Source organism: Grampus griseus, assembly GCF_964374135.1.
Source record: "Grampus griseus genome assembly, chromosome: 8".
NCBI classification, from domain to species: Eukaryota; Metazoa; Chordata; class Mammalia; order Artiodactyla; family Delphinidae; genus Grampus; species Grampus griseus.
Window position 1 is genome coordinate 38,907,400 of NC_139002.1, and position 22,843 is coordinate 38,930,242.

Genomic DNA, 22,843 nt, shown 5'->3' on the forward strand with positions numbered 1-22,843 from the left:
CGAGAGCAAACAAATTCCCGCGGAGCACCTCCAGTTGCTCCTCCCGGGAGCCTGAGAAAGTGCGCGGGCGCCTTTAAGACCTCTCCAGACCTCCGGTACCTTCTCAAGTTACAACACCCCTGGTCATCTTCCTCTTCACTCACTGAAGCCAGTTTTCCATTCTGTGCTCTTGTTTTCTTTTCCAGAGCAATTATTCTTAGCATTTGACAATGTGTTACAGAATTCAAACAAGTCAGTTAAACTGAGACATCTCCACTTCTAATTTTTTCCACCTTCTGTGTTCAGAGATCAGAGGTTCTTAGAATCACCTGGAAGCTTTAAAAAGCTTAAGGTGGGGGGGTAGTGCTTGGAGATCAGCACGATGTGGTTTTTTTTGTTTTTGTTTTTGTTTTTGCGGTACGCAAGCCTCTCACTGTTGTGGCCTCTCCCGTTGCAGAGCACAGGCTCCGGACGCGCAGGCTCAGCGGCCATGGCTCACGGGCCCAGCCGCTCCGCGGCATGTGGGATCTTCCCGGCATGTGGGATCTTCCTGGACCGGGGCAGGAACCCGTGTCCCCTGCATCGGCAGGCGGACTCTCAACCACTGCGCCACCAGGGAAGCCCCACGATGTTTTTTTAAAAGTTTTCCAGGTGATTCTAAATGGAGAACCCCTGGTCTGGATCCCTATCAGATTCTCCTTTGTGTCTGGTGGAATTAAGCCCCTGCCTGGACAGCTATTACAACAAATTAGTGATATTTCCTTAAATCTAGAGTTCTCCAAATTCAATCTGTATTAGAAGCAACTTGGTCCCTGGTCGGAGAACTAAGATCCCTCATGCTGCGCAGCGTGGCCAAAAAATAAAAAATAAATCATTTAAAAACGTAGATTTGTGTACTTCACACCAGAGGTGTATTCTGTAGGCCTGGGGTGGGGCTCAAAAGTGCATTTAAAAAATTTTTTTATTTTTATTTATTTTATTTTTGGCTGTGTTGGGTCTTTGTTGGTGCGCAAGGGCTTTTCTCTGATTGCGGCGAGCGGGGGCTACTCTTCGTTGCGGTGCACGGGCTTCTCACTGCGGTGGCTTCTCTTGTTTCGGAGCACGGGCTCTAGGTACGCAGGCTTCAGTAGTTGTGGCACACAGGCTCAGTAGTTGTGGCTTGCGGGTTCTAGACTGCAGGCTCAGTAGTTGTGGTGCACGGGCTTAGTTGCTACGCGGCATGTGGGATCTTCCCGGACCAGGGCTCGAACCCGTGTCCCCTGCATTGGCACGTGGATTCTTAACCACTGTGCCACCAGGGAAGCCCCAAAAGTGCATTTTTAACCACCACCCCAAGTGATGCTGATGCAGGGGGTCCATGGACAGCAGTGAAACACAATTGCTTACTACATCCTTTCTGGTAGTGGCCCAGCTGGGCTTAATTTATTCACAGGCTATTAATACTTTCCAAGAGGTATTATCCACAAAGCACAAGAGCTGGGATGATAATGCCAAGAAAGAGAATAAAGTACTACAGGGCCATTTGGATCCTCCACCCATCAGAGCAGCTAATATTCTGATCCCCAAGATGGATAACCATGAATTTCCTGCCTTATTCCTATGTGAAGTGAGAAGTCTCTTTTTGCTTATTTATACTTTTCGGGTCATACCTCACTGCTCTTTCTAACATCTTCAGTAGCATCCTATACTTCCGGGTTAAATGACAAACTAGCATAGTCATGACTCCCCCCACCCCCAATGTCTCCAACCTCCTCTCTCAAGTCTTCCCTTACATTCAACCAGAAAAGGACAATCCCTGTCCCCCAGCCGAGTCAGTTACATGGTTGTGATGTAAATGCTGCCCTGCTTCCCTCTGTACTGCTGCCCCTGTCAACGCTGGTGGAGGGGGGCCTTCACCATTCCACTCCGCTACTTATATGCTAGCTGGGTGCCCGGGCCCAGCTCCAACCTCACTGCTCCTGTGTTGGGTGGTCTCCTTTGGCCCCCCAGATCCACTCTCCACTCTCCTGTGCTCTGCTCTGTGTCCCAGGAGGCTGATTTCTCGGGACCACATCATCTGAGCTCTCTGGCCCTCTGGCTTCTGACTGGGGCAGCCCGTGGGAGCGGGGAAGAGAGAGGATGTATTCCCTTGCTCCCTTCCCACCTGGTTGCTGTGGTCCTGGCTCTGGCTGAGTTCCTCTGCAGTCACAGCTCTCCCCAGCTCCCCGCTGACCCCACAGGCCTGGGATGGTGACAGCTTCCCGCGATGGCTAGGCCCTGGGTACTTCACCATATCTTGTCGCCTCCCTTAATTCTCGGCAAATAGTTTCTTCATTCAATTCTGTCAGTTAAACTACTTTGAGAGTTCCACCTGTTTCCTTCCCAGACCCTGGCTGATATAGCCTCAGTAAGAGCCTTCCCAAAACCCCAGCTCACCCAGTCCTAGGAGATCACACCCACCCCGGGGCCTTTCGTAGCATGAATTACACACATGGTTGGTATGCAGAATGGGTTCTGTTGAGTAGTGAGGGTCCCTTGAGTAGTCTAATCTGGCTGCCCACTCTGGGCTCTCCCAGCCAACCACCAGGTATGCCTACCCTGTCAACCAATGCACCACATTCAACCCCTACTTCTAAATTAACCAAGTACTTCTGACACTATCTCTAAAAGAGTGGTATTTCTTAGCACATGACCCTCTCCTACCCACCTCCTTGCCAGGCATAACCAAGGGACAGCCAGCCTGGTAGGGACAGCAGCCTACCAGATGGCTCTCTTGGGTTCTCGATACAAGAAGCTCAAAGCCTGACAACAGTCAGGGTGTGAAGGTTGCTAGATGGACGTTAGGACTGGCAGCCAGCCTGACCCATGGGAAAGCAGAAGAACTCGTTAAGAGAGAAAAGACAGAGGAGGGTGGGAGAAAGATCCTGAAGACTCTGTGGGGCTGTTTGATTTCTAGAAGCTTCCCTGTTCTGGATCCTTTGAGGCCTGTTCCTGTGCCTGTGAATTTACCAGTGATCTCGTACAACGGTCCTGCCCTTCACCCGGATAAGCCTGGGTAAGCTTATGATTCATGGATCAAAAAGCCTGACGGGCTTCCCTGGTGGCGCAGTGGTTGAGAGTCCGCCTGCCGATGCAGGGGACGCGGGTTCGTGCCCCGGTCCAGGAAGATCCCACATGCCGCGGAGCGGCTGGGCCCGTGAGCCATGGCCGCTGAGCCTGCGCGTCCGGAGCCTGTGATCCGCAACGGGAGAGGCCACAACAGTGAGGGGCCCACGTACCGCAAAAAAAAAAAAAAAAAAAAAAAAAAAGCCTGAAACCTCAGGAGTCTTACTCTTATGAGAACCCAAGTGAATCGGGGCAGGGACTTTGCAGGCCAGGAACCGAACCATCTAGACACCTGGATTAAATCTCGGGCACAAAGGAAGAGACACGTGTGCCTTGGTTGCAGAAGATCTGGAACAGATCAGAGGGGCACCCGGGGACTGAGAGAAGGCACTTCTACTAAATTCTTCAACAGAGAGTATCAATGGGAAAAGGAACACAGATGATAGTGCAGGAACAGCTGAACTCAGAAAAAGTGGAGACCTGTCACAGGCAAGGCAGCAATGAAGCAGGAGTACGGGGGAAGTAAGGGCATTTCAGCAATAACACTGGGTCAGACCTAAGGGCACGGTAACCCTCATCCTGGTTGTCTCCAAGGCAGGCGCTGGCTGGGAAGCAAAGGTTACTTATTCATTCCACATGCTTAACATACACGTATTGAGAGTGTAGACACAGCGCAATCATACTGAACCGCCCTAACTCATCCACAGGGTAGGAATGATTTATGAGCTCCAGGCCACAGATGAGGACTGAATCCATGAGATTCAGTAACATTTCCAAGGTCAACCAGCTGGTAACTGACAGAGCTGGGACTCAACCCAGTTTTGTCTCACTATAAAACCAATCTTCTTAACAACTCCATATGCCCAATCCTCGCCCCTTCAGGCCTAAGAGTCTGGTGGGAGAGAGTTCAGTAAACCACTTCTTATGCCTGGTCTGCCTTCCCGACTACGTTAACAAGACACCTGAGGGCAGGGCACATCGTGGGTTCCTATTTCTGGGCTTAGACCCAAGAACTCAATAAATGGTTGTGATGCTGACGACAATAACAACACTGATAAAAGGATCAACAAGCAGCCGAGGTCTGGGGACTCAGCCTTTGCAACGCTAACATTCTCCCCCAGCTGCCCCGGAATGAATAAAGGGATGAACAGATAATAAACAGGGTGAGCTTGTTTCTGCCCCTGAAGATCCCTCTAATTGCATGCCTGCCTCTTAAACCCCAATTCATTGACAGAGAAGAGAACAAATTGATGATGAACTCTTGTTGCTGATTGGCTGTGACCACATTTATGATGTAAATAAGTGAAAGGAAACTCCTAGGCTCTGACTGGCCTGGGGCAGGAAGCCCCAGGAGCAGAAGGGCATCCGATATGGAAGCAGAAAAGCAAGGGCAGTGACAAGCCTGGTCAAAGAGCTCCCTGGGTGCAGAACGGCAGCCTATGAGGTACCACTCACTATCAACTCAGTTATGCATCACCCTCATCTGAAAACTGGGGAAGGCGCATAGCTAATCTCCACACAAGATAGTAACTAACTATAAGACATGGCCCTTCTCCAAAGCCAACAGGCAAAACGTACCCTTCATCTTAAAGATCATTAGAGAAGGGGACTTGATAGCCCTTGGACCCTTTTCCACAGCATCATAGCTCTCATGTCAGGAAATGATTCATTTGCATCCAACCTCAACCCTCCTCAAGCTGTTGCAGCTTAAGACCTCTTGTCTTTAGCACAAAAGAGACAGCATCTGCTTCTCAATGTTGTGTCACATATATCCTCAGAGGCTAGTAAATCTGCCCCCAGGCAAAATCATTTCCATTTCTTTGACCTCTTCTCTTGGGTTTCGTGAGCTTTTCAAGTTCCTCTACAGGTGAGACTACTTGGCAGCAGGGTTTAGTGACCGAACAGAATACCAGATTAGAAATGAGGAGCTCTGTCAGCTCTGTCACTTACTGGCCTTGTGACCTCGGGCAGACCAGTGACTCCCCGGGCCCCTGTCTCTTCTATAAGAGGAGAAGGATAACACCTCCTGTGCTCAGGAATGAGGAGAGGGGGAAGAAAGCAGGATTATTTCAGGCCATCAGTCAGTTGTACATGATACAGACTTGAGAGAAAAAGGTGATGAAATAGACTTTGCATTTCAAGTCCCCAGGCCTTCTATTTCTAGCGAAAGTGCTTAATGAGACAAATTGTTTGTTTCTGTGCAGACTTGCTCATCAAAAAGTGTGCTGTTTGAGAGGCTCATTAGATGTGGCTTCACAGAGTCCAAAAGGGTGCTAAGCCTTGACTAGAATAAAGGATGTGAGAGTGCACGTCTCTCTATATGTAATGGAAATTTCTGGAATGTTACACACACACATACACCCAAACACACAAACTGTGAAGATTGGCTATCTGTGAAAAGCGGATCTTTTTCTTTATATACTTCCAAAATGCTCAGAAGAATCTTTTTACCATAAGCACATATTGCTTTTATAATCCTAAAAAACCCCCTAAATATGATAAAGAACGAGCACCCCAATAAAAAGGTTCAAGGAAACTGTCTGTAGGTCTAGATCTAAGGCTGCCATGCCATGATAGGAATAAGACTGCAAAGCTTTCAAATTTCACCGCTGGTGTTCAACCCATATCTGCTGGATGCTCACAACTCAACAACATTTATTAAGCACTTACTCAGTGCTGGCATCATGCTAGACCAGGAGTTGGCAAACTACAGCCTGTGCACCAAATCCGACTCACCACCTGTTTCATAAATAAAGTTTTCTTGGAACATAGCCACACCTACTCATTTATGCATTGTCTGCAGCTGCTTTTGTGCTAGAACAGCTGGGTTGAATAGTTGCAGAAGAGACCATACGGCCCAAAAGTCTAAACTATTTACTATTTGGCCCTTTACAGAAAAGGTTGCTGGCCAGTGTGTTAAGCAATGAGGATGCGATGGTGAGTATGACAGGCCTGAGCCCTGCACTCATGGAACTTACAGTCTAATCGGGGGCACTCAATCAGTCACGCAACAAATGTATTATCGTACCACACTAGCAAAGAAACGTGTGTTTGGTGCCACTAGAGAGTATTATGGGCAGTTGACCTAGGTGGGAATATCACGGAAGACAAAAAAGCCCAGCGGGTACAAGGGTCCTATGATGGGAGAGAACATAGAAATAAAAAACAACAAAAACAAAATAGAAAGAAGCCAAAGTGGCAGGAGGTTAAGGCCTGGCAAAGTGTGACGCCAGATAAGGCCAGGAGGGGAATGGGAGACCAACCACGCAGGACTCTGGAGACCCTGATAAGGACTTGTCTTTATCTGAAGAGAAATGGGGAGCCCTGAAGCGTTTCCAGTGAGGCCACTGGAGATACAATGAGATGAACGTTTTGAATTTCTCTGGCTTCCAGGTGGAGACCTAGGTGGGATGGGTTAGCCAGTCAGGAAGCTGTTTTGCAGAGGCCTGGATGAAGATGGTCGCAGCTTGGATCTCAGGGTGTAGATGGTAGGGATTAGAGGGGTGAAGTCTGTCCACTGAGGTGCAGAAGCAAGACCATCAACCATCCCGAACGGTCCACTTGGCTGTGAAGGAGGTGTCCAATGTTATCATGGGTTCCATGGTTCCAGATACAACACAAATATCCAAGAATGACAAAAGACCTTTTTCTGGTTCATAAACCCAGCTTTCCTTTCCCTGTGTTTCCGTGTGTCCTGAGACTATGATGGATGCCCAGTCTTTCAGATACATAAACAGTGGCCATTTCCTTACATGGTCCCTGTTCAATCATGCATCCTGGGCAATTCAACCACCGCTGAAATGAAGGTGCAAGTCAACTGGAACATGTAATCTAATTTATGTTTTCAAATCCTATTTCATCCAACTATTTACTCTGCAAAAGGTGAAGTACTCATATTTTCAGTTTTGATTAAAAATATTAAATGCCCTCATTTGACCTCCTTTGAATGAGCCACACGTCTGTCAGGCACTGGGTAAATAAAAGCATGACTGGTATACTAAATGGTGCTTCTATTTTGGGTTCACCCATGAGTTGGTTTCTTTTTTATTTCTCCTTCCTTTCAGTGGCCAAATAGATATGTCAGCAGGCAAGGAATTATTGCTTCCATAGATGTCAAGTTCTACTAACCAAAAGGGTACGTGACCACTCAGGAGACATGATACACAACATGAAGGAAAAACATTTTTGAACTAACAGGAATTCTAGGAGCGAGATCAGATCACTGGCAGTGAAAGCTACTGGCAAACGGGAGGACTTATTTTCTCATATTTCCGCTTGTACAGCTGACAGTTTAAAAGGAAGAGGAATTAAAGCCCAACAAATAAAATCTTTATTCCTCAAGGAATGCTCCATTCAATCACCATGAGTTATAACTGAGATTTCCAGGATGGTGTGTTAGAAGCCAAGCCAGACATCATCCAAAGAACTGGATCAGTTCAGTAAAATAAAAATAAAATAACAGGGCTTCCCTGGTGGCGCAGTGGTTGAGAGTCCGCCTGCCGATGCAGGGGACACGGGTTCGTGCCCGGCTCCGGGAGGATCCCACATGCCACGGAGCGGCTAGGCCCGTGAGCCATGGCCGCTGAGCCTGCGTGTCCGGAGCCTGTGCTCTGCAACGGCAGAGGCCACAACAGTGAGAGGCCCGTGTACCGCAATAAAAAAAAAATAATAATAAAATAAAATAAAATAACAAATCAGTCAATTTGGAATCCGGAGAGAAAATACTGACATTGTCAGTGGAAAGCAGCATGGTAGAGCAGAAAGAGAGCTAAGAGCTCTGGAGTGGGACAGCCATAAGCTCCAATCCAGACTTTGCCATCTAGCAGCTTTGTGACCTTGGATAAGTTATTTAACGACGCTGAACCTCAGTTTCCTAAACTATAAACCATGGGTCATAGGACCTAGAGTTGTTCTGTGAATGAGTTAATTTGTGAAGATCCTTGCACACAGTAAGGGATCAGTAAATGATAGTTCCTTTCCTGGATTGTCCAAATTTAAGTCTGGGCTGAAAGAATGGTGCACAGCTCCATCACCACTAGACTGTTCCAGGACAAAACATCACTAAAATGTTCTGCCGATACAGCGCAAGTACCCTAACTCGCTTCTGAGAATGACCACGAATCAGATGGAAACACTAAATTCAAAGATGAAGAAAAAGCCAGAAAAGGAGAAAAATGGAGTGAAGGGTAGCATGTATGACTGCTGTTTTTACTATCTGCACTCCAGTAAGGAAGAAATTGTGAGCAATTGATTTTGGAACCATCCTTGTGAGCCCGGCGCTTCCTGGCCCTCCTCGGGCTTAGCAGAGTAGGCTGGAATGCAATTGCTCACTGTTCGTCTTATGACAACACACCTCTTGGTTGCTCAGGTCTAGGAGGGTGGAGGTGCCTCTGGCACCTGTTTTGTTTTTGTTTTTCCAATCACCTAAATCCATCTACCCATCCACCTGTCCATTCCATCGTCCATTCATTCAATCTCTCACCATGTACCTTCTGAGCACCTATCATGTGACTGTGGGACATATACCGAGCATTTGAGAAGATACACAGTTGGATGTTTTAGGTTGTTGGCGAGATTTGTGGAATTGCAGGAGTTGCCTATCTAATCCAACATTCCATTCATGTGTGCGTGTTTAACATCTATTAGAGTAAGACCTTAATAGTGTACACATTACTATTTATTAAGACCTCACCATATTACAGGTTCTATGCTGCGTGCTTATATGTGTTATCTCGTTTATGTGTCACGACCACTCTGTGAAGTCAACACTGTTATTATCTTTAATGAACAGATCAGAAAAATAGGACTGGAAGAATTTGATCACACAGATTGTAAGTGGCAGAGCAGGGATCTGAAGTCATGGTTTTTTTCTTTGTTTGTTTTTGTTTTTGTTTTTGTTTTTTTTGCGGTACGCGGGCCTCTCACTGTTGTGGCTTCTCCCGTTGCGGAGCACAGGCTCCGGACGCGCAGGCTCAGCGGCCATGGCTCATGGACCCAGGCGCTACGTGGCATGTGGGATCTTCCCGGAGCCGGGCACGAACCCGTGTTCCCTGCATCGGCAGGTGGACTCTCAACCATTGCGCCACTAGGGAAGCCCCTAAAGTCACGTTTCTTAACGAGGAAGGAAGAATCAGAATTGTCCTGTTTGCTGTGTCCCTTACCCAGAGATGTGTATGATATCTTCTTTATATCTGTTCTCTGACACAATTAAAAGAGGGCTGATGTTAGAACAAATGAAACAGTGTGTCAAACAGTTTCGGGAAGTGCAAGCAAGAAGCCACTGATGGAAATTAAAAATTAAGGACTTAATCGAGGTTCTAGCTGTGACAACTGTTCACATACATTTACTAAGATTTGAAATATGACTTCATTGGGCCCTTTAGGAAAATACTTTTGCCGTTAGCAGGACTATCTGCTTCTCTCCGGAGCCACTGACACCTAAGCAACATTCACGTGGCCAGATATGTGCTCTGACTTGTCCTACGACTGTTGGGAAAGAGAAATGGAGTAGAAATTAAGATTTCCATATAAAAGATGAGAATTGAAGTCCTATGACCATTAATGCAGTGGATCCATGGGAAGTCGAAGATCTCCATGGTTCATCAAAGGAGCTCCGGACTAGGAGCAACTAGTCATGAGTTCAAATCCAAGCTGTGTGGCCTTGGGCACAACAATTAACCTCTCTGAGCCAGTTTCCTCATTTCTACAATGAAGAGAATAAGATCTACCTCACAGTATTTTTGTAAGATTAAAGAAGTATAAGCAGAATATAAAACCAGTTCCTTCCAATATTCACGTTTACAAAATGACAGGGTCTTGAGGACTTCCCTGGCGGTCCAGTGGTTAAGACTCTGCACTCCCCCGGCAGGGGGCACGGGTTTGATCCCTGGTCGGGATACTAAGATCCCACATGCCACATGGCATGGCCCCCCCAAAAAAAAACTTTTTTAAAAATGACAGGGTCTTATACGTTCGCTTCTAGCGTGAACTGACAACATCCTTTGCAAAGGCATCACTAGTACCTTATCCAAAAATTCTTCCATTAAACAGAAATGAGCTGAGCAACTAAAAGGTTTGAGGCTCCCTGTACTAAACCAGAACCCAGTTCTCAATTTTGACTGCAAACCCTCCGGACCATCTCTGTCCTGCTAATAGGGACACACTGTCTCATCTCTTTCTTGCCTTCTCCCCATTCTCAATTTAAAGGTGACCACATTCCACATAAAACCCACAACAGCCCTCTGTCTCCTCTGTTTTCTTTTTTAAAAATTTTTTTTGATGTGGACCATTTTTAAAGTCTTTATTGAATTTGTTACAACAGTGCTTCTGTTTTATGTTTTGGTTTTTTGGTCAGGAGGCATGTGGGATCTCGGCTCCCCGACCAGGGATTGAACCTGCACCCCCCTGCACTGGAAGGCAAAGTCTTAACCACTGGACCTCCAGGGAAGTCCCTCCGCTTCCTTTTAAAGTTCTCATTATGTCCTTCAGAAGGCCCCTCAGATGCGGGATCCTGTCATCTGATGCTAAAGAGATCGAAATCATCTGGGGTAGTTCCAAAGGCTGGAGCTAGAACAGGTGGGGTGGATTTAGAGGAAGGTTCCAGCTCTGCATATGGAATATGTTTGGAACAGTGGCTGCTGGTTAGCTGGGAGGCAAGCTTTTAAAGCAGGCAGCTCTCCACCAAGGAAGCCCAAGCAGAATATCTCACCCACTGCTGCCTGACTGAACCTCCGAACATCAAATGATTTTATTCAACACTTACTGAGTGCTTTCTATGTCCTAGGCACTAGAAATGCAAGCCCTCAGTCTCTCCGCTGGAGAGACGGACCCACAAGCAGGTAGGTATAAAACAGTGTGGTAAGTAAAAAACTAGAGAAATTACAGGGAGCACTGTGGGGTGGACCTAACTCAGGAAGTGGACCTCACTCAGGTGGGCTCTTCCTTCTGGAGGAGGTGACACCTCGGCAGTCTTAAAGGATGGAGTAGGGAGGCAGTGAGGGGCAAGATGGGGGCAGTGTAGAAATGGCATTTGGGGCAAAAGGAATCAGCATGAGCAAAGGAACAAATGTGACCAACAGAATGGTTTATGAGAGGCACTCCAGGCAGCTAGATAATGCTAGAACAGTACATGAGGGTGGGGAGGGGTAGGAGACAGGCTGGAACTACAGACAGGAGCCAGGGCATGGGGCCCCTGTAAACTACATTCTGCAGGGTGGAAGTCTGGGTCCCTGTGTTTTTAAGCACAAGAGTGCTTACAACACCCTAAAGGTTTTACGCACGAGTGACTTCAGTTTCTATCATCTTCGATTCAGGAGGTTTTCGGTTGTTGTTGTTTTTCTCTCCCCAAAGGGAAACTGCAGGACAGCCTTGCAAGCTGCCTTAATTGAGCCTCAGGAGCTTCAGGGTCAGAACAGCCCTACCTGACTAACTACGGAAGGCAAGCACCCAGCTCCTTTGGTCCCCTGCCTCTTCCTCTATCTGCTGGGCCTCTTGGTAACACTAACTTCCTAAAGAGGTGATGTGGGCACAAGGTGACTCAGCATTACAGAGTGCTTGGAAGCAGCCAGAAGTCCACGTTGAGCCCTGAGCATCTTTCTGCAGTGGGCACACTGGCTGGGAGGCAGGCCTCGGGGGGGGGGGGGGGGCAGGTTTGCTGCAGTGTGCTCCAGAGCCTGCCAGCATGGCAATCTGGCGGCTTCTCCCCCCTCTCTCCTTCCTTGCCTCCTTCCTAATAGCCCCTGGCTCCTGGCTGACTTGACTGGACACTGCGGTGGGAAGGGACGGGCAGCACAAAACTGTCTTGCAGAGAAAAGCATCCTTCCAGTTGTGCTCAGCCACTGGGCCCTTCCCACCTCCCCAGTCGGGAACTCTGGTCTCCTGTGCTTTTCTGAACCACTGTACCTCTCACCTCTGGAGCTGCCATTTGGAATTATTCCCTCCCACCCCACCAGCTCCTTCCTCCTTCCGCATCCTATTTTACCTCTCCAGTCCTATCCCTCATTACCAGGGCCCACGGTCTCCACTGCCTATGTGAAGGTTCTGTCCGTTTCCTCTCTGCTGAATGAGTCATGCTCCTTTGGGCTCCTTCAATAACTGCATAAATGGCTCTGCTCCACACCCCGGCCCCAAACCTTCCTTGATCACTCCTTCATACCCGACCCCTCCCTTCCATCACTCCTCTTTATTCTGAGCACTTGAGTCATCTACTCACTGAGTCATCTACTCACTTGTACTGGGTTAGCTGCTCCAACCACTCCCCACACACTAATCCCTGACTCAGCCATGCGTTTCTCACACAGCATGTCCCCTCTGCTGGGAATGTCTTTGTCCTTGTCTCCCTTCTGAACTCCGCCTCATCCTTCCAGGTAAAGCACAAACGTCACCCTGACCCAAAGGCTTACCCCGTCACCTCCAAGACGGATTAAATCTAATAAGACGTCTTCTACCCTTTTAAACTGAGAATGTTTTGCTTATGTCATAATAACAGCTAGGACTGATATACCAGGCACGAGAACCTTATATGGAGTAATTCATTCAATCCTCAAAATCACCCTGTTATTACCTCTAAGTCAACCAGCCCAAGTTTACAGCAAGTCAGTGGAAGAACTGAGGCTTAAACCCATGCAGCGTGGCTCTAATCAGAGGTGTTGCCACCTCGTCACCCAGCAGACCAGGAAGCCTTTGAGTCCCAGAGCTACACTCTGTTCCCCTGGCACCCCAAGTGCCTGGCACACAGTGGGTGATTAGTAAATGTGGTAGTTCTGGATTTAACTGAAATTTGTTCAGCATGCATCCCACGTCTTCCTCACATGTACGTTCTGTCTCCCCAAGCCATCCACGAGACCCTCGGTGAGAAAGGACCAGGTCATCTATTTTCCTCACAGGTCTGCAATCACATGCATACTGGGGAACTGGGGGAAACACAGAGAGCTCTAGGGGTGCAGATGGGGGCAAACTAACTTTAGGTTACTATATGCCTTAAGTGTGTATACTTTACAAAGGCTTTTTCACATGCCTGATCTCAAAGGTTCTGACATCAACAGGCTGTGGAGAAGGTAAAGAGACGGAGGTGCAGATGGCCTGAGAGCTGGTCAAGGTCTTAGAGCCAGAAATAACTGAATGATACTATAGAAATTACAACCCAGGGCTCTGAATAAAACAGCTGAACGCCAGTCCCCTGCTCACAATGCCTAGGCAGCTGTGGCCATCAAGAATGGGCAGGCTGATGTAAGTCAACTATATTTCAATTAAAAAAAGTAAAACAAGAAAAGATCAAGGTCAACCAGTTCTTAAAAAAAAAAGAATGGGTGGGCTGAGTGTTCAGCTCCTCCCCCAGATCGGGTGTCCTTGGTTGCTGGGACAGGGGAGCCTGGCAGGGTGTTCTCCACAGGAGGCTGGCTGCGCAGACCTAGGGCAGGGTGTGTGAAGGCAGCTTCAGCAGGACCTCTGGGAGCCTCTTGGAGTGTCTGCTCACTCTCACCAGACAAAACAGAAAACCCTGAGAGATGACACAATTTCCAAGTGGTCTGATAATATAGATATGAAGAGCCAGGAGAAACAGGTTTGTTCTTCCCATTAGTAGGAGGTAGTCAATGTCCCTACTATTTGTAACTATCCCATCGCATTTCTAAAAATCCATACCTTTATTTCATTGTCCTAACCCAACATTAACTTCAGATCGAATTTACTCAATGTCCTGTGCAGAAGGGAAGGCTTTTCAGGCGCAGGTGGCCTCTGCAGAAGAAAAGCTTTTTCCTAGTAGGAAGGGCAGTGAACTTCTAGCCAAAAGACCTGCCCCATCTTTATGCAAGTCTCATCGCCCCGCTGAGCCTTGATCTCCTCTTCTGTAAAATGGGCATGAAAATGCCCACTCACCCACCCATCCCACAGAATTGTGGCAACGACCTGTGCGCTCCCAGCCTAGGCATCCCGAAGATTTGAGTGGTCTCTTGGGTCTCCGTCTCACTGTCCTCATTATTCAGGAAGTGAATGAGACACTGCAGATGTCTCCTCTGAAGTGCAGAGAGAACCACCTCCCACTGGGGGCCTCGGACCCCTGAGGCTTAAGCCAAGGCTCACAGATCGCCCAGCTCTGGCCGTGGCTTTGACAGGGGACGAGGCAGTCTGTAACTCCGGGGGCGCGGTGGGGCGGGTGGAAACCCGGGTTTCCCGACGCTGGCACCGAAGGCTGGGGCTGCCCTTCCCCGCCCTACCGCTCACGGTGTCTGCAAAGTGCCCTGGGAGGCCAGCCCAACGGCCGGGCTTGGGAAGCGCCTCGCTTACCTGCGGCTCCACTAGCCAGCGCTGCTCGGCTCCCAGGGGCGCGGGGCGCGCGGCGCGGAACGCCGAGTACACAGGGATACGGTCCCAGGTGCTGTACAGGGTGGCGAAGCGCTCGGTGCCCTCGGAGCGCTGACAGATCTTCACGTGGGCAGCGGCCGCCAGCCCCGCGGGCGGGGTCCCGGCATAGAAGAATCGGTCGCATTCGCCGAAGCCGGCTTCCTGCTCGCTCACGAGCCGGCCCTCCAACAGCCCCGCCAGAGCGAGGAGGCCGCCCAGCGCCAAACAGCGCGCGGGGCCCATGGCGCGTCTGCGGGCCGGCCGGGGAGAGCGCGAGGCCGCCGAGCGGGGCCGCGGGGAAGTCGGAAGCCGGGGGCGGCGCGGCTCAGCTAGCGCTCTGCGGGCCGAGCTGGGCGGCCCCGGCGGCAGGGGCGGGTCCGCGTCCCGAGGCCGCGCCTCCCTCTCACCCTCCTCCCTGAAGATGGCTGCGCAGGCCCGGCGCCGGGCGCGGGGATGCACCCGGACTTGCACCGCCTGGTTTCTGCAGTCTGCGCTCGCAGGCTCGGGGACGCGCGCTCCCAAGACTGAAGGGTATGAACCGGGTCCGCTTAATCGGAGGAAACGGGAAGTAACCGTCCCTGGGGCTGGGAGCCTAGAAGCCTCCTGAGCCAGCGCGCCCCAGGGATCCTCAAGGATGCAAAGAGGCGGCAGGAGATGCCCACAGAACTGTGGCTCTTTGGCTCTGATGGGCAGGGACCCCCAGTGACATCCGACGGAAATCAGTCTCCCCCTTCCCAACGAAATGCTCATCCGCCAACACACGGACACAACTTTGATGAAGTTTCAGCAGATCAGAAGCCAGGAGACCCAAGTTAAAAATCCTCTTCTAGGAAATTCCTAACCTAGGGAAATAGGACAGCTCTTATGGTTTACTTGGTGCTGCGAGGCTTAGAATCAAAACCAAGAAAGAAACGAGACCGGCCAACATCACTGGTTGGTAGGTCGGTTGATTCATATTTCTTTCTTGAGTGCCTATGTGCCAACCTGGGTTCAGCGACTGGGTACAGTGGTAAATAAGAATAGGGTCCCTGCGGTCCTGCAGACGAAAACTAGTGGGGAAGCTTGTCGTTAATCAAAGAAACAAGCTATTAAAGGAATAATGACACACACTGAACGTGGAGCTCTGAGAACCTGCCCCTCCGGGGATTCAGGGCGTGTTTGCCTGAAGAGTGTTGTCTGGTCTGAGACCAAGATGTTGACATGAACTAGGCAAAGAGGAAAGCAGCATGGGCTAAGAGGTCTCCCAGCAGAAGGGAACATGATATGTTGGAGGAATTTAAGGAAGTTGGGTGCGGGTAGAGAACAGAGACCTGGGAGAAGGTTATGAGAAATAGGGCTAAAGGAGGCAGGAGACACAGCATTCAGGGGATCATAGGCTAGAGGCCGTCAAACATTTTTCAGCAGGACACGGACCCATATTGAGAAAACAAGCTTCATGTAATAATCCTTATGCTTAAAACTGACATTGCAATCTAGTATTTCTGCTGTGTTCTATTTTGTTCCCCTTTAAAAAACATGCTGCTGGTAACCCACAAAGTTGTTTCTATGACCCACTAATGGCTCATGTCCTGCAGTTTGGAAAGAAATATTATATAAATCATGTTGAGGATTTTAATCTTTCAATGGCGTAGACACAATCACATTTGCTTTCTGGGCAGAAATGGGCAAACTGGAGTGGCCCAGAATGAATGAAGTAAAACATTTATAAAGATCCAGATGAGAGATGGTAGCTTGAACTGGGGTGGTGGTTGAGACAGAAGCAGAGAGCCTACTAGGGTGCCTTCACTCACATCTTATTATTTAATCTTATTTCCTCAGTGTGCCACGTGGGGTACTGGACCAGAGCGTTCAGATGCTTGTCCAAGAGGGCATAATCAGTGAGTCCTGAGCCAGAATTGAACCAGGCCCGTCTGCTTCCTAAGCCTGGCCTTTCCTCTAAGTCACAGCAAATCCATGAGGTGAACCAATAAAATAGGAGAGAAATTGTCAGAAGAGCACATTTTGGAGCTTAAGAACCAGTTCCTTGGAGGCTTCAATACTTGAAAAGTTTGCCTATGTTTGGCCCCTGAAATGAAACCTAAATTTATTTCTTAAAAAAAAAAAGACACATGCAGTGTGATGTCACAGTAACAACTAGACTTGGAGTCACATGTTCCTTCTGCATCCAAACTATCATTTTCAATTTCCAAAATTTATTCTGAGTTTGGCCACTTCTGTGCATTCTCAACACTATGGCCTAAGTCAGTAACCATCGATTCTCACCTGTATTACTTAGATGTTCTACCTACTTCTCCTGCCCCCAAGGGGTCCACAGAACAATTAAGGTGATTAGTTAAATATGCAAATTATATCGTGTCAAGTGCTGTTTTAAACTTCCAATGCCTTCTCATTTCAAGTTGAAAAATCTCAAATATTTAACATGAGCTACAAGATCCTGCCTCTCCCTTCTCTAGCCCCAGATACAAATGAACTTCCTCTCTATACACACAAAAGCACCAAGCTCTATGTTAGGGCTGTTACACTTGTTGTTTTATCCAAGTGGACATCAGCTCTGGACCTTCCTTCTTGTCATTTGGGACTCAGAAAGGTCTCCTGCTTTATGAAGTATCCCCTGACCACCGGAACCACACCGCCCATTCTGCACTATCACCCCATCCCCTTTAATCTTTTCACAGAACATATGCCCACTTGAAATTGTCTTGTTCATTTATTTGTGGATTTGTTTATTGGGATGTATCAATGACTTAACCATGTGAAATGTACGTAGAGCATTGAGAAGGCAGTGGAGACTTGGAGAGAAGATTTTCACATGCTGGCACTTTTTGCCCTGTGTTTGCTCATCTCTCCTAGCAACCTGGATCAGCCAAGTGCCAGGTGATTTCCTCCAAGTCTCCCTTCAGGTAGGGCTGCAAACCAAATCCCCCAACACAGCCAGCCAGCTGGAACCCAACAATCAACCCCAAACTCACTCACCAACATCACACAAGGCAACAACCTCAGAAAAATAAGTTTTGCTTGAAATGTGTTGATATAATTATTAAGAAAAGTGCAAGAAAAGCGACCAACTCTCAGTTGACTGAATGAACAACACAAAATAAAGTCAGATTTTAATATTCCAGTTACCTTTAATATATTTAGTAAAGTCAGATTTTATCATTCTGGTTACCATACTGGCAGAGAACACATTTTAAATACATCAAAGACTCAGAAAGATTATCAATTATTATCTGAGTCTCTACTGACCTAACTGGTCACAAGGGCCTAGTTTGGCAAGAAAAGCGGGAAGGGAAGGGGGAAGAGGAAAAGGAGGGAGACTGGAGGCTAATCAAAGCCCAGGATTCTTTAGAAGTTGAGCAGCATCCAGAGCTGGCCCACGGGATGGGAGTCTGAGGTAGATTGGGCTCTGGCGACCTCAGCAGGACCTAGTTTCCAGAGACACTAGAGTGTCCAGTGCATGAATCCTCAGTTCGTGACACAGGAGTTAGCAGTGTCCAAAGATTCCAGGGTCTGGAAGGAAGAACAAACTTTGGCGAATTTGGTAAGCACCACGGACCCAGCAGGTCCAGCGGCAGCACAGGAGGGACTCTCATGCAAGACTAGTGACGTTCAAATAGCCAAAGCTCTGAAATGTCAATGCGACCAGTCTCAAAGGATCCCCACGCAAGAGCAGTGGGGTAGAAAGGCATCCCCTGGGCTTAGGGGACAGGGCCACAACCACACCCAGAAGCCTTGGCGGGATGCTGGAGCCCTGGGCTCAACGGATCAGCGTTGTCCGGCGACGGTGCATCCACAGGCAGGGGCTGAGCCTCTGGGTCCTGAGCAATGTCCAAGGAAAGCCTCCTCTTAGCCCTGGGGGGAGCAGTTGGCTCCTGAGTCCCCTGTTTCCAAGGACGACGACGAGGGCCACATCTTCCAGCTGGGTGGCGATCCGGGGCAGACGGACCTGGGGTCGGCGGCTGAGTCGGGCCGGGCTCCCCGCAGGTGCAGGTGGCCTCAGCCTCGAACTGGGCGGCCGAGCAAGAACCCCAGGCCGGCGAGGAGCGCCGGGACACAGCACTCACAGGCACTCGGTGGCGGGTCTCACCGTCTGCGGCTACAGGCCTATGGGGGCGCCGAGCGCGGCGTGGCTGGTGGTGCCTCAGGCCCAGAGCGGCTCCCCAGGGCGCGGGGACCTCCTTCCAGGCGTCCAGGCCCTGGCTGCTGGGCTCCGTGGGCTGCGTGTGGTCCACCACGGTCTGGTCCTGCCCGTGTTTCCACAGCTCGTAGCGCTCCGGTTGCAGGATGCGCACGAAGACGTCCATGGAGAAGGCGACACGGCCTTCCCCGCAGCTGCACTGCGACGCCACTTTGCCATAATCGATCCAGCGCGGGGAGGCGAAATTGATGGCTTCGGCGCAGTTGAAGCCATGGTTGAAGCCAGAGTGGTAGCCATAGGGAAACGTCACCATGAACTCTCCAGCCTCCTGAGTGACCCGACCGAAGGGGATGCCGTTGTCCTTGAGGACCGTGGGCGAGATGAGAGCCACCTTGTGCCGCAGGAAGGCCTCACAGTCCCGCGAGCTGCCCGGGAAAAGCTCCCTGGCCAGGAGTTCCAGGCGCCAGCCGTGCTCCGGGGGCACCGCGTACCAAGTCTTGGGCTCCCCGAAATGCAGGTAGTTGATGCTGTAAAGGTCCATGTCCTCCGTGTGCCAGGCGAAGGCGGTCTTCCACATGCCAAAGTAAAGGTAGGGGGTGTTGACGCCTTCGATGACCACTCCGCACTCCTGTTCCAGCAGGTCCTGAATGGTTCCCAGGTGTCCAAGGTTCCACTGCTGCGTGTTTTCATCGAATAAGGAGCCACTGACGTCAGCCCCATATACTGGTGAGCCATAGGGGCGTGTTTTCCAGCATTTTCGCTCCAGGTCCTTAAAATCCAAGTGTGGTGGAGTCCCATATTTTTCAGTCTTTGCTAAGTGGCGGTACTCACCCACGGTCATGGCCTTCTTATTTTTGTGGTATTGAGTAAACACTCCTGTTTGCCCAGAAATCACCTGCTGGAGGGGAGCGGCTATTAAGATGTCATCGATATCATCATAGGTCTCTCTGGCTTTCCAGTCCTTGGGTGGAATTACCTTGGCCAGGCCTGCTCGGTGTGCACCTTGGGATTCCATATAAGCAATGTATGTATCGAAATCATTAAACTCTTCTTTGGTTGGATGAAATACCATTATGCTACAACTTGGGTTCTGGGCCCAGTTGGACTTAGACTTCATAGCTTTTATTAATAAGGAAGAAACTCCCAAGTTTTTACTTATGTTCTGGATAGGTGAGGATGCTGGAAAACACTACTTTTTCAAAAATGGGTTGGAGTATATCAGCAGGAACCCCCAGTAGACTTTAATGCAATGAGTTGATAATATTTCTTAGGCTTGCTGATTCTGCAGGGGACTCCACGCTGGGCAGAAGCCTTGCTCAGGACTGATGCTGGCTGAGCCTGCAAGTCTGTGATGTCCTTGGTCGACACTTGGCTGTGGCCTCTTGAGGTCTAGTGAATCACCCAGCCCTGGGTGGGTATCCCAAATGTCGTGTCTTCAGGTCAGTATTGAAAACAAAACCTAAGAAAAAATACAATAGAGACAGGTTTCAAACTAATGTTTGGAAATAGTTACTAGGGAACTACAAACAAAACACCACCATGGAATATAATTGCATATTCAAAGAAAGGCTAAAATTTCATAAGAGTGACAATACAATAAATGTTGTTGTGAACAGTGGAAATTCTTGTACTCTGGTAAGGAGAATGGAAATCATTACATTCACTTTGAAAAACTATTTAGACAGAATCCACTAAAACTGAACTTACCCACGTGCTTTGATTCATGCCTAGGATATGTATGTGTCTGTGCAATGAAAGTCAAGTCCAAGAATGTTCAGAACAACATTATTTCAGTAGCCAAACACTGGAAACAACTCAAATGCCAGTCAACATTAGAATGGTCAAGTACACTATAGTGTATTCATACAATGGAATACAATACAGCAATGAAGATAAACAAGAACTACATGAAAATATAAGAATAATTCTATAAACAGAATACTGAGCAAAATTATCCAGACCCAAAAGAATACCTATTCTTTGCTTCCATTTATATAAAGAGAAAAAGGAGGCAACGTAATCTATGTTAGAAGTCAGAGTAGTGGTTACTTTTGTGAGAGAGACAGGTTGTGAGTGGGGGGTGTGAGGAAGTCTCTAGAATAATGTGAATATTCTATCCTGAAGGCAGGTGCTGGTTACACAGCCATCAGAATGGCTCACTGTCATAAATCATCAAGTTATGATGATTTTTACAAATTTCTGTGAAATAATTTTTTTAATTTATTTAAATTATTTAAATAAATTTTGAAATATAGTTTAGGGTTAAAAGCATTAAAGGAGACAGATATCTTTCATCATACCAAAAGGAAAAGGAAGGGTGATTGAAAATATATGAACTAAACATTCAATTGAAGAAGCTACAAAATAGAAGAAGAGAAAGAAGAGGTAGGAGTAAAACAATAACAAAGAATAAAGACAAAGTTAATGAAAGAAAACACATACAACACCAAACACTGATGACCAAAATTATTCTTGGAAGAAATTAATGATAGCAGTAAAACAAGGGCATAACTGAGCCTAAGAAAGAAGAGGAAAATAAACCACTAGGAATGAAACAGTGCACGAAAGAATTTTTAAGATCTCAAAAGAGAATCTTAGGAGAAACTTGACAGCAAGATTTTCAAAAGATAAGAGAAAAGAATAATTTTCTGGAGAGGAAACATATCCAAAATGGATCCAAGAAACACCAGAAAGCTTGAATAATACCCCAGTATAAGAAGCTGGTTCAAAGTATGACCCCTGAAAGTCCAGGAGACACATCATTTTATGTGTGAATCTAGAAAAGTTGCAAGAAACAGTTAACTCTTATTGTGCAAATTGTCTCAGAGTATGGAAAAAGTTGGGAAGCTACTCAGATGAGGCTATTCTGATCTCTGATAGCAAAACGAAAAAAGGACAATAAAAAATAAAGCTACAGGCCTTCTTTGTTTATAAGCATAGATGAAAACCAAAAATGGAACGTTTTCCAATGAAATACAGCAATATGATAAAAGAATAATACGTCATGACCAAATAGAATGGAAGCATGATTCAACATTGGAAAATTTACTGATATAATCAGAATATTAACAAAGTAAATGAAAAATGCCATCATCTTATAGGTACCAAAAAAGCATTTGATGAAATGCAAAATCCATTCATGATTTTACAATTCTTACTTGAAAAGCATCAAGAGAAACTTGTTTTGTAAGATAAAGAATTTCAAGGTAAAAAATAGCAAGGATCATTCTTAACAGTGAAACAAAAGTAACATTCGCATTAAAGTTAGGAAAAAGAGATGCATCAACATGGAAAGCTGCTCAACATCACTAATTATTAGAGAAATGCAAATCAAAACTACAATGAGGTATCACCTCACACCAGTTAGAATGGGCATCATCAGAAAATCTACATACAACAAATGCTGGAGAGGGTGTGGAGAAAAGGGAACGCTCTTGCACTGTTGGTTGGAATGTAAGTTGATAGAGCCACTATGGAGAACAGTATGGAGGTTCCTTAAAAAACTAAAAATAGAATTACTATATGACCCAGCAATCCCATGACTGAGCATATACCCAGAGAAAACCATAATTCTAAAAGAACCATGCACCCCAATATTTATGGCAACACTCTTTACAATAAGCAGGTCATGGAAGCAACCTAAATGCCCATTGACAGATGAATGGATAAAAAAGTAGTGGTACACATATACAATGGAATATTACTCATCCATAAAAAGGAACGAAATTGAGTCATTTGTTGAGACGTGGATGGATCTAGAGACTGTCATACAGAATGAAGTTAGTTGAAAGAGAAAAACAAATATCGTATATTGACGCATGCATGTGGAACCTAGAAAAATGGTACAGATGAACCGGTTTGCAGGGCATAAGTTCAGACACAGATGTAGAGAACAAATGTATGGACACCAAGTGAGGAAAACTGCGGTGGGGTGGGGATGGTGGTGTGCTAAATTGGGCAATTGGGATTGACATGTATACAGTGATGTGTATAAAATTGATGACTAATAAGAACACGCAGTATAAACAAACAAAAAAACAGCTAATACTAAACTTTCTTTAGGTTATTTGTATGGAAATACGTTAAAATAAATGTTTCAGACATTACACGAAATTTCTAAAATACTTATATGTTCTGGTATAATGTTATAAGTCATAATACTCGTTATTACTTTAAAATGTATATCTCAGAAATAACTAAATTTCCTTGTCAATTTCATTATTATGAACTTTCATCAAATCTTTAACTGTGGTCATTTTTAAGTCTTTTGTCATTTACAGAGAGTGCTGCGTGTACTCTGATGCT

At 47.3% G+C, this 22,843-nt stretch overlaps 2 protein-coding genes across 3 annotated transcripts in view; both read right to left on the reverse strand.

Moving 5' to 3' along the window:
- ENDOD1 (endonuclease domain containing 1) overlaps positions 1 to 14,694 on the reverse strand; it is a 33,801-nt gene extending 19,107 nt beyond the window's left edge. For both annotated transcript variants that reach the window (XR_014297131.1, XM_082661032.1), the window contains exon 1: positions 14,347 to 14,694. Coding sequence is in view for 1 of the 2 variants with exons in the window: in XM_082661032.1 (XP_082517158.1) it covers positions 14,347 to 14,646 (300 nt within the window). In the remaining variant the exon portion in view is untranslated. The remainder of the gene's footprint in view (positions 1 to 14,346) is intronic.
- Positions 14,695 to 18,098: 3,404 nt separating this feature from the next.
- Positions 18,099 to 19,655, reverse strand: LOC309826723 (lysine-specific demethylase 4D-like; the record flags this gene model as incomplete). Its single annotated transcript, XM_082661035.1, has 1 exon — positions 18,099 to 19,655. One exon carries the CDS (start codon positions 19,653 to 19,655, stop codon positions 18,099 to 18,101), a length of 1,557 nt encoding a protein of 518 aa, XP_082517161.1.
- Positions 19,656 to 22,843: the final 3,188 nt, after the last annotated feature.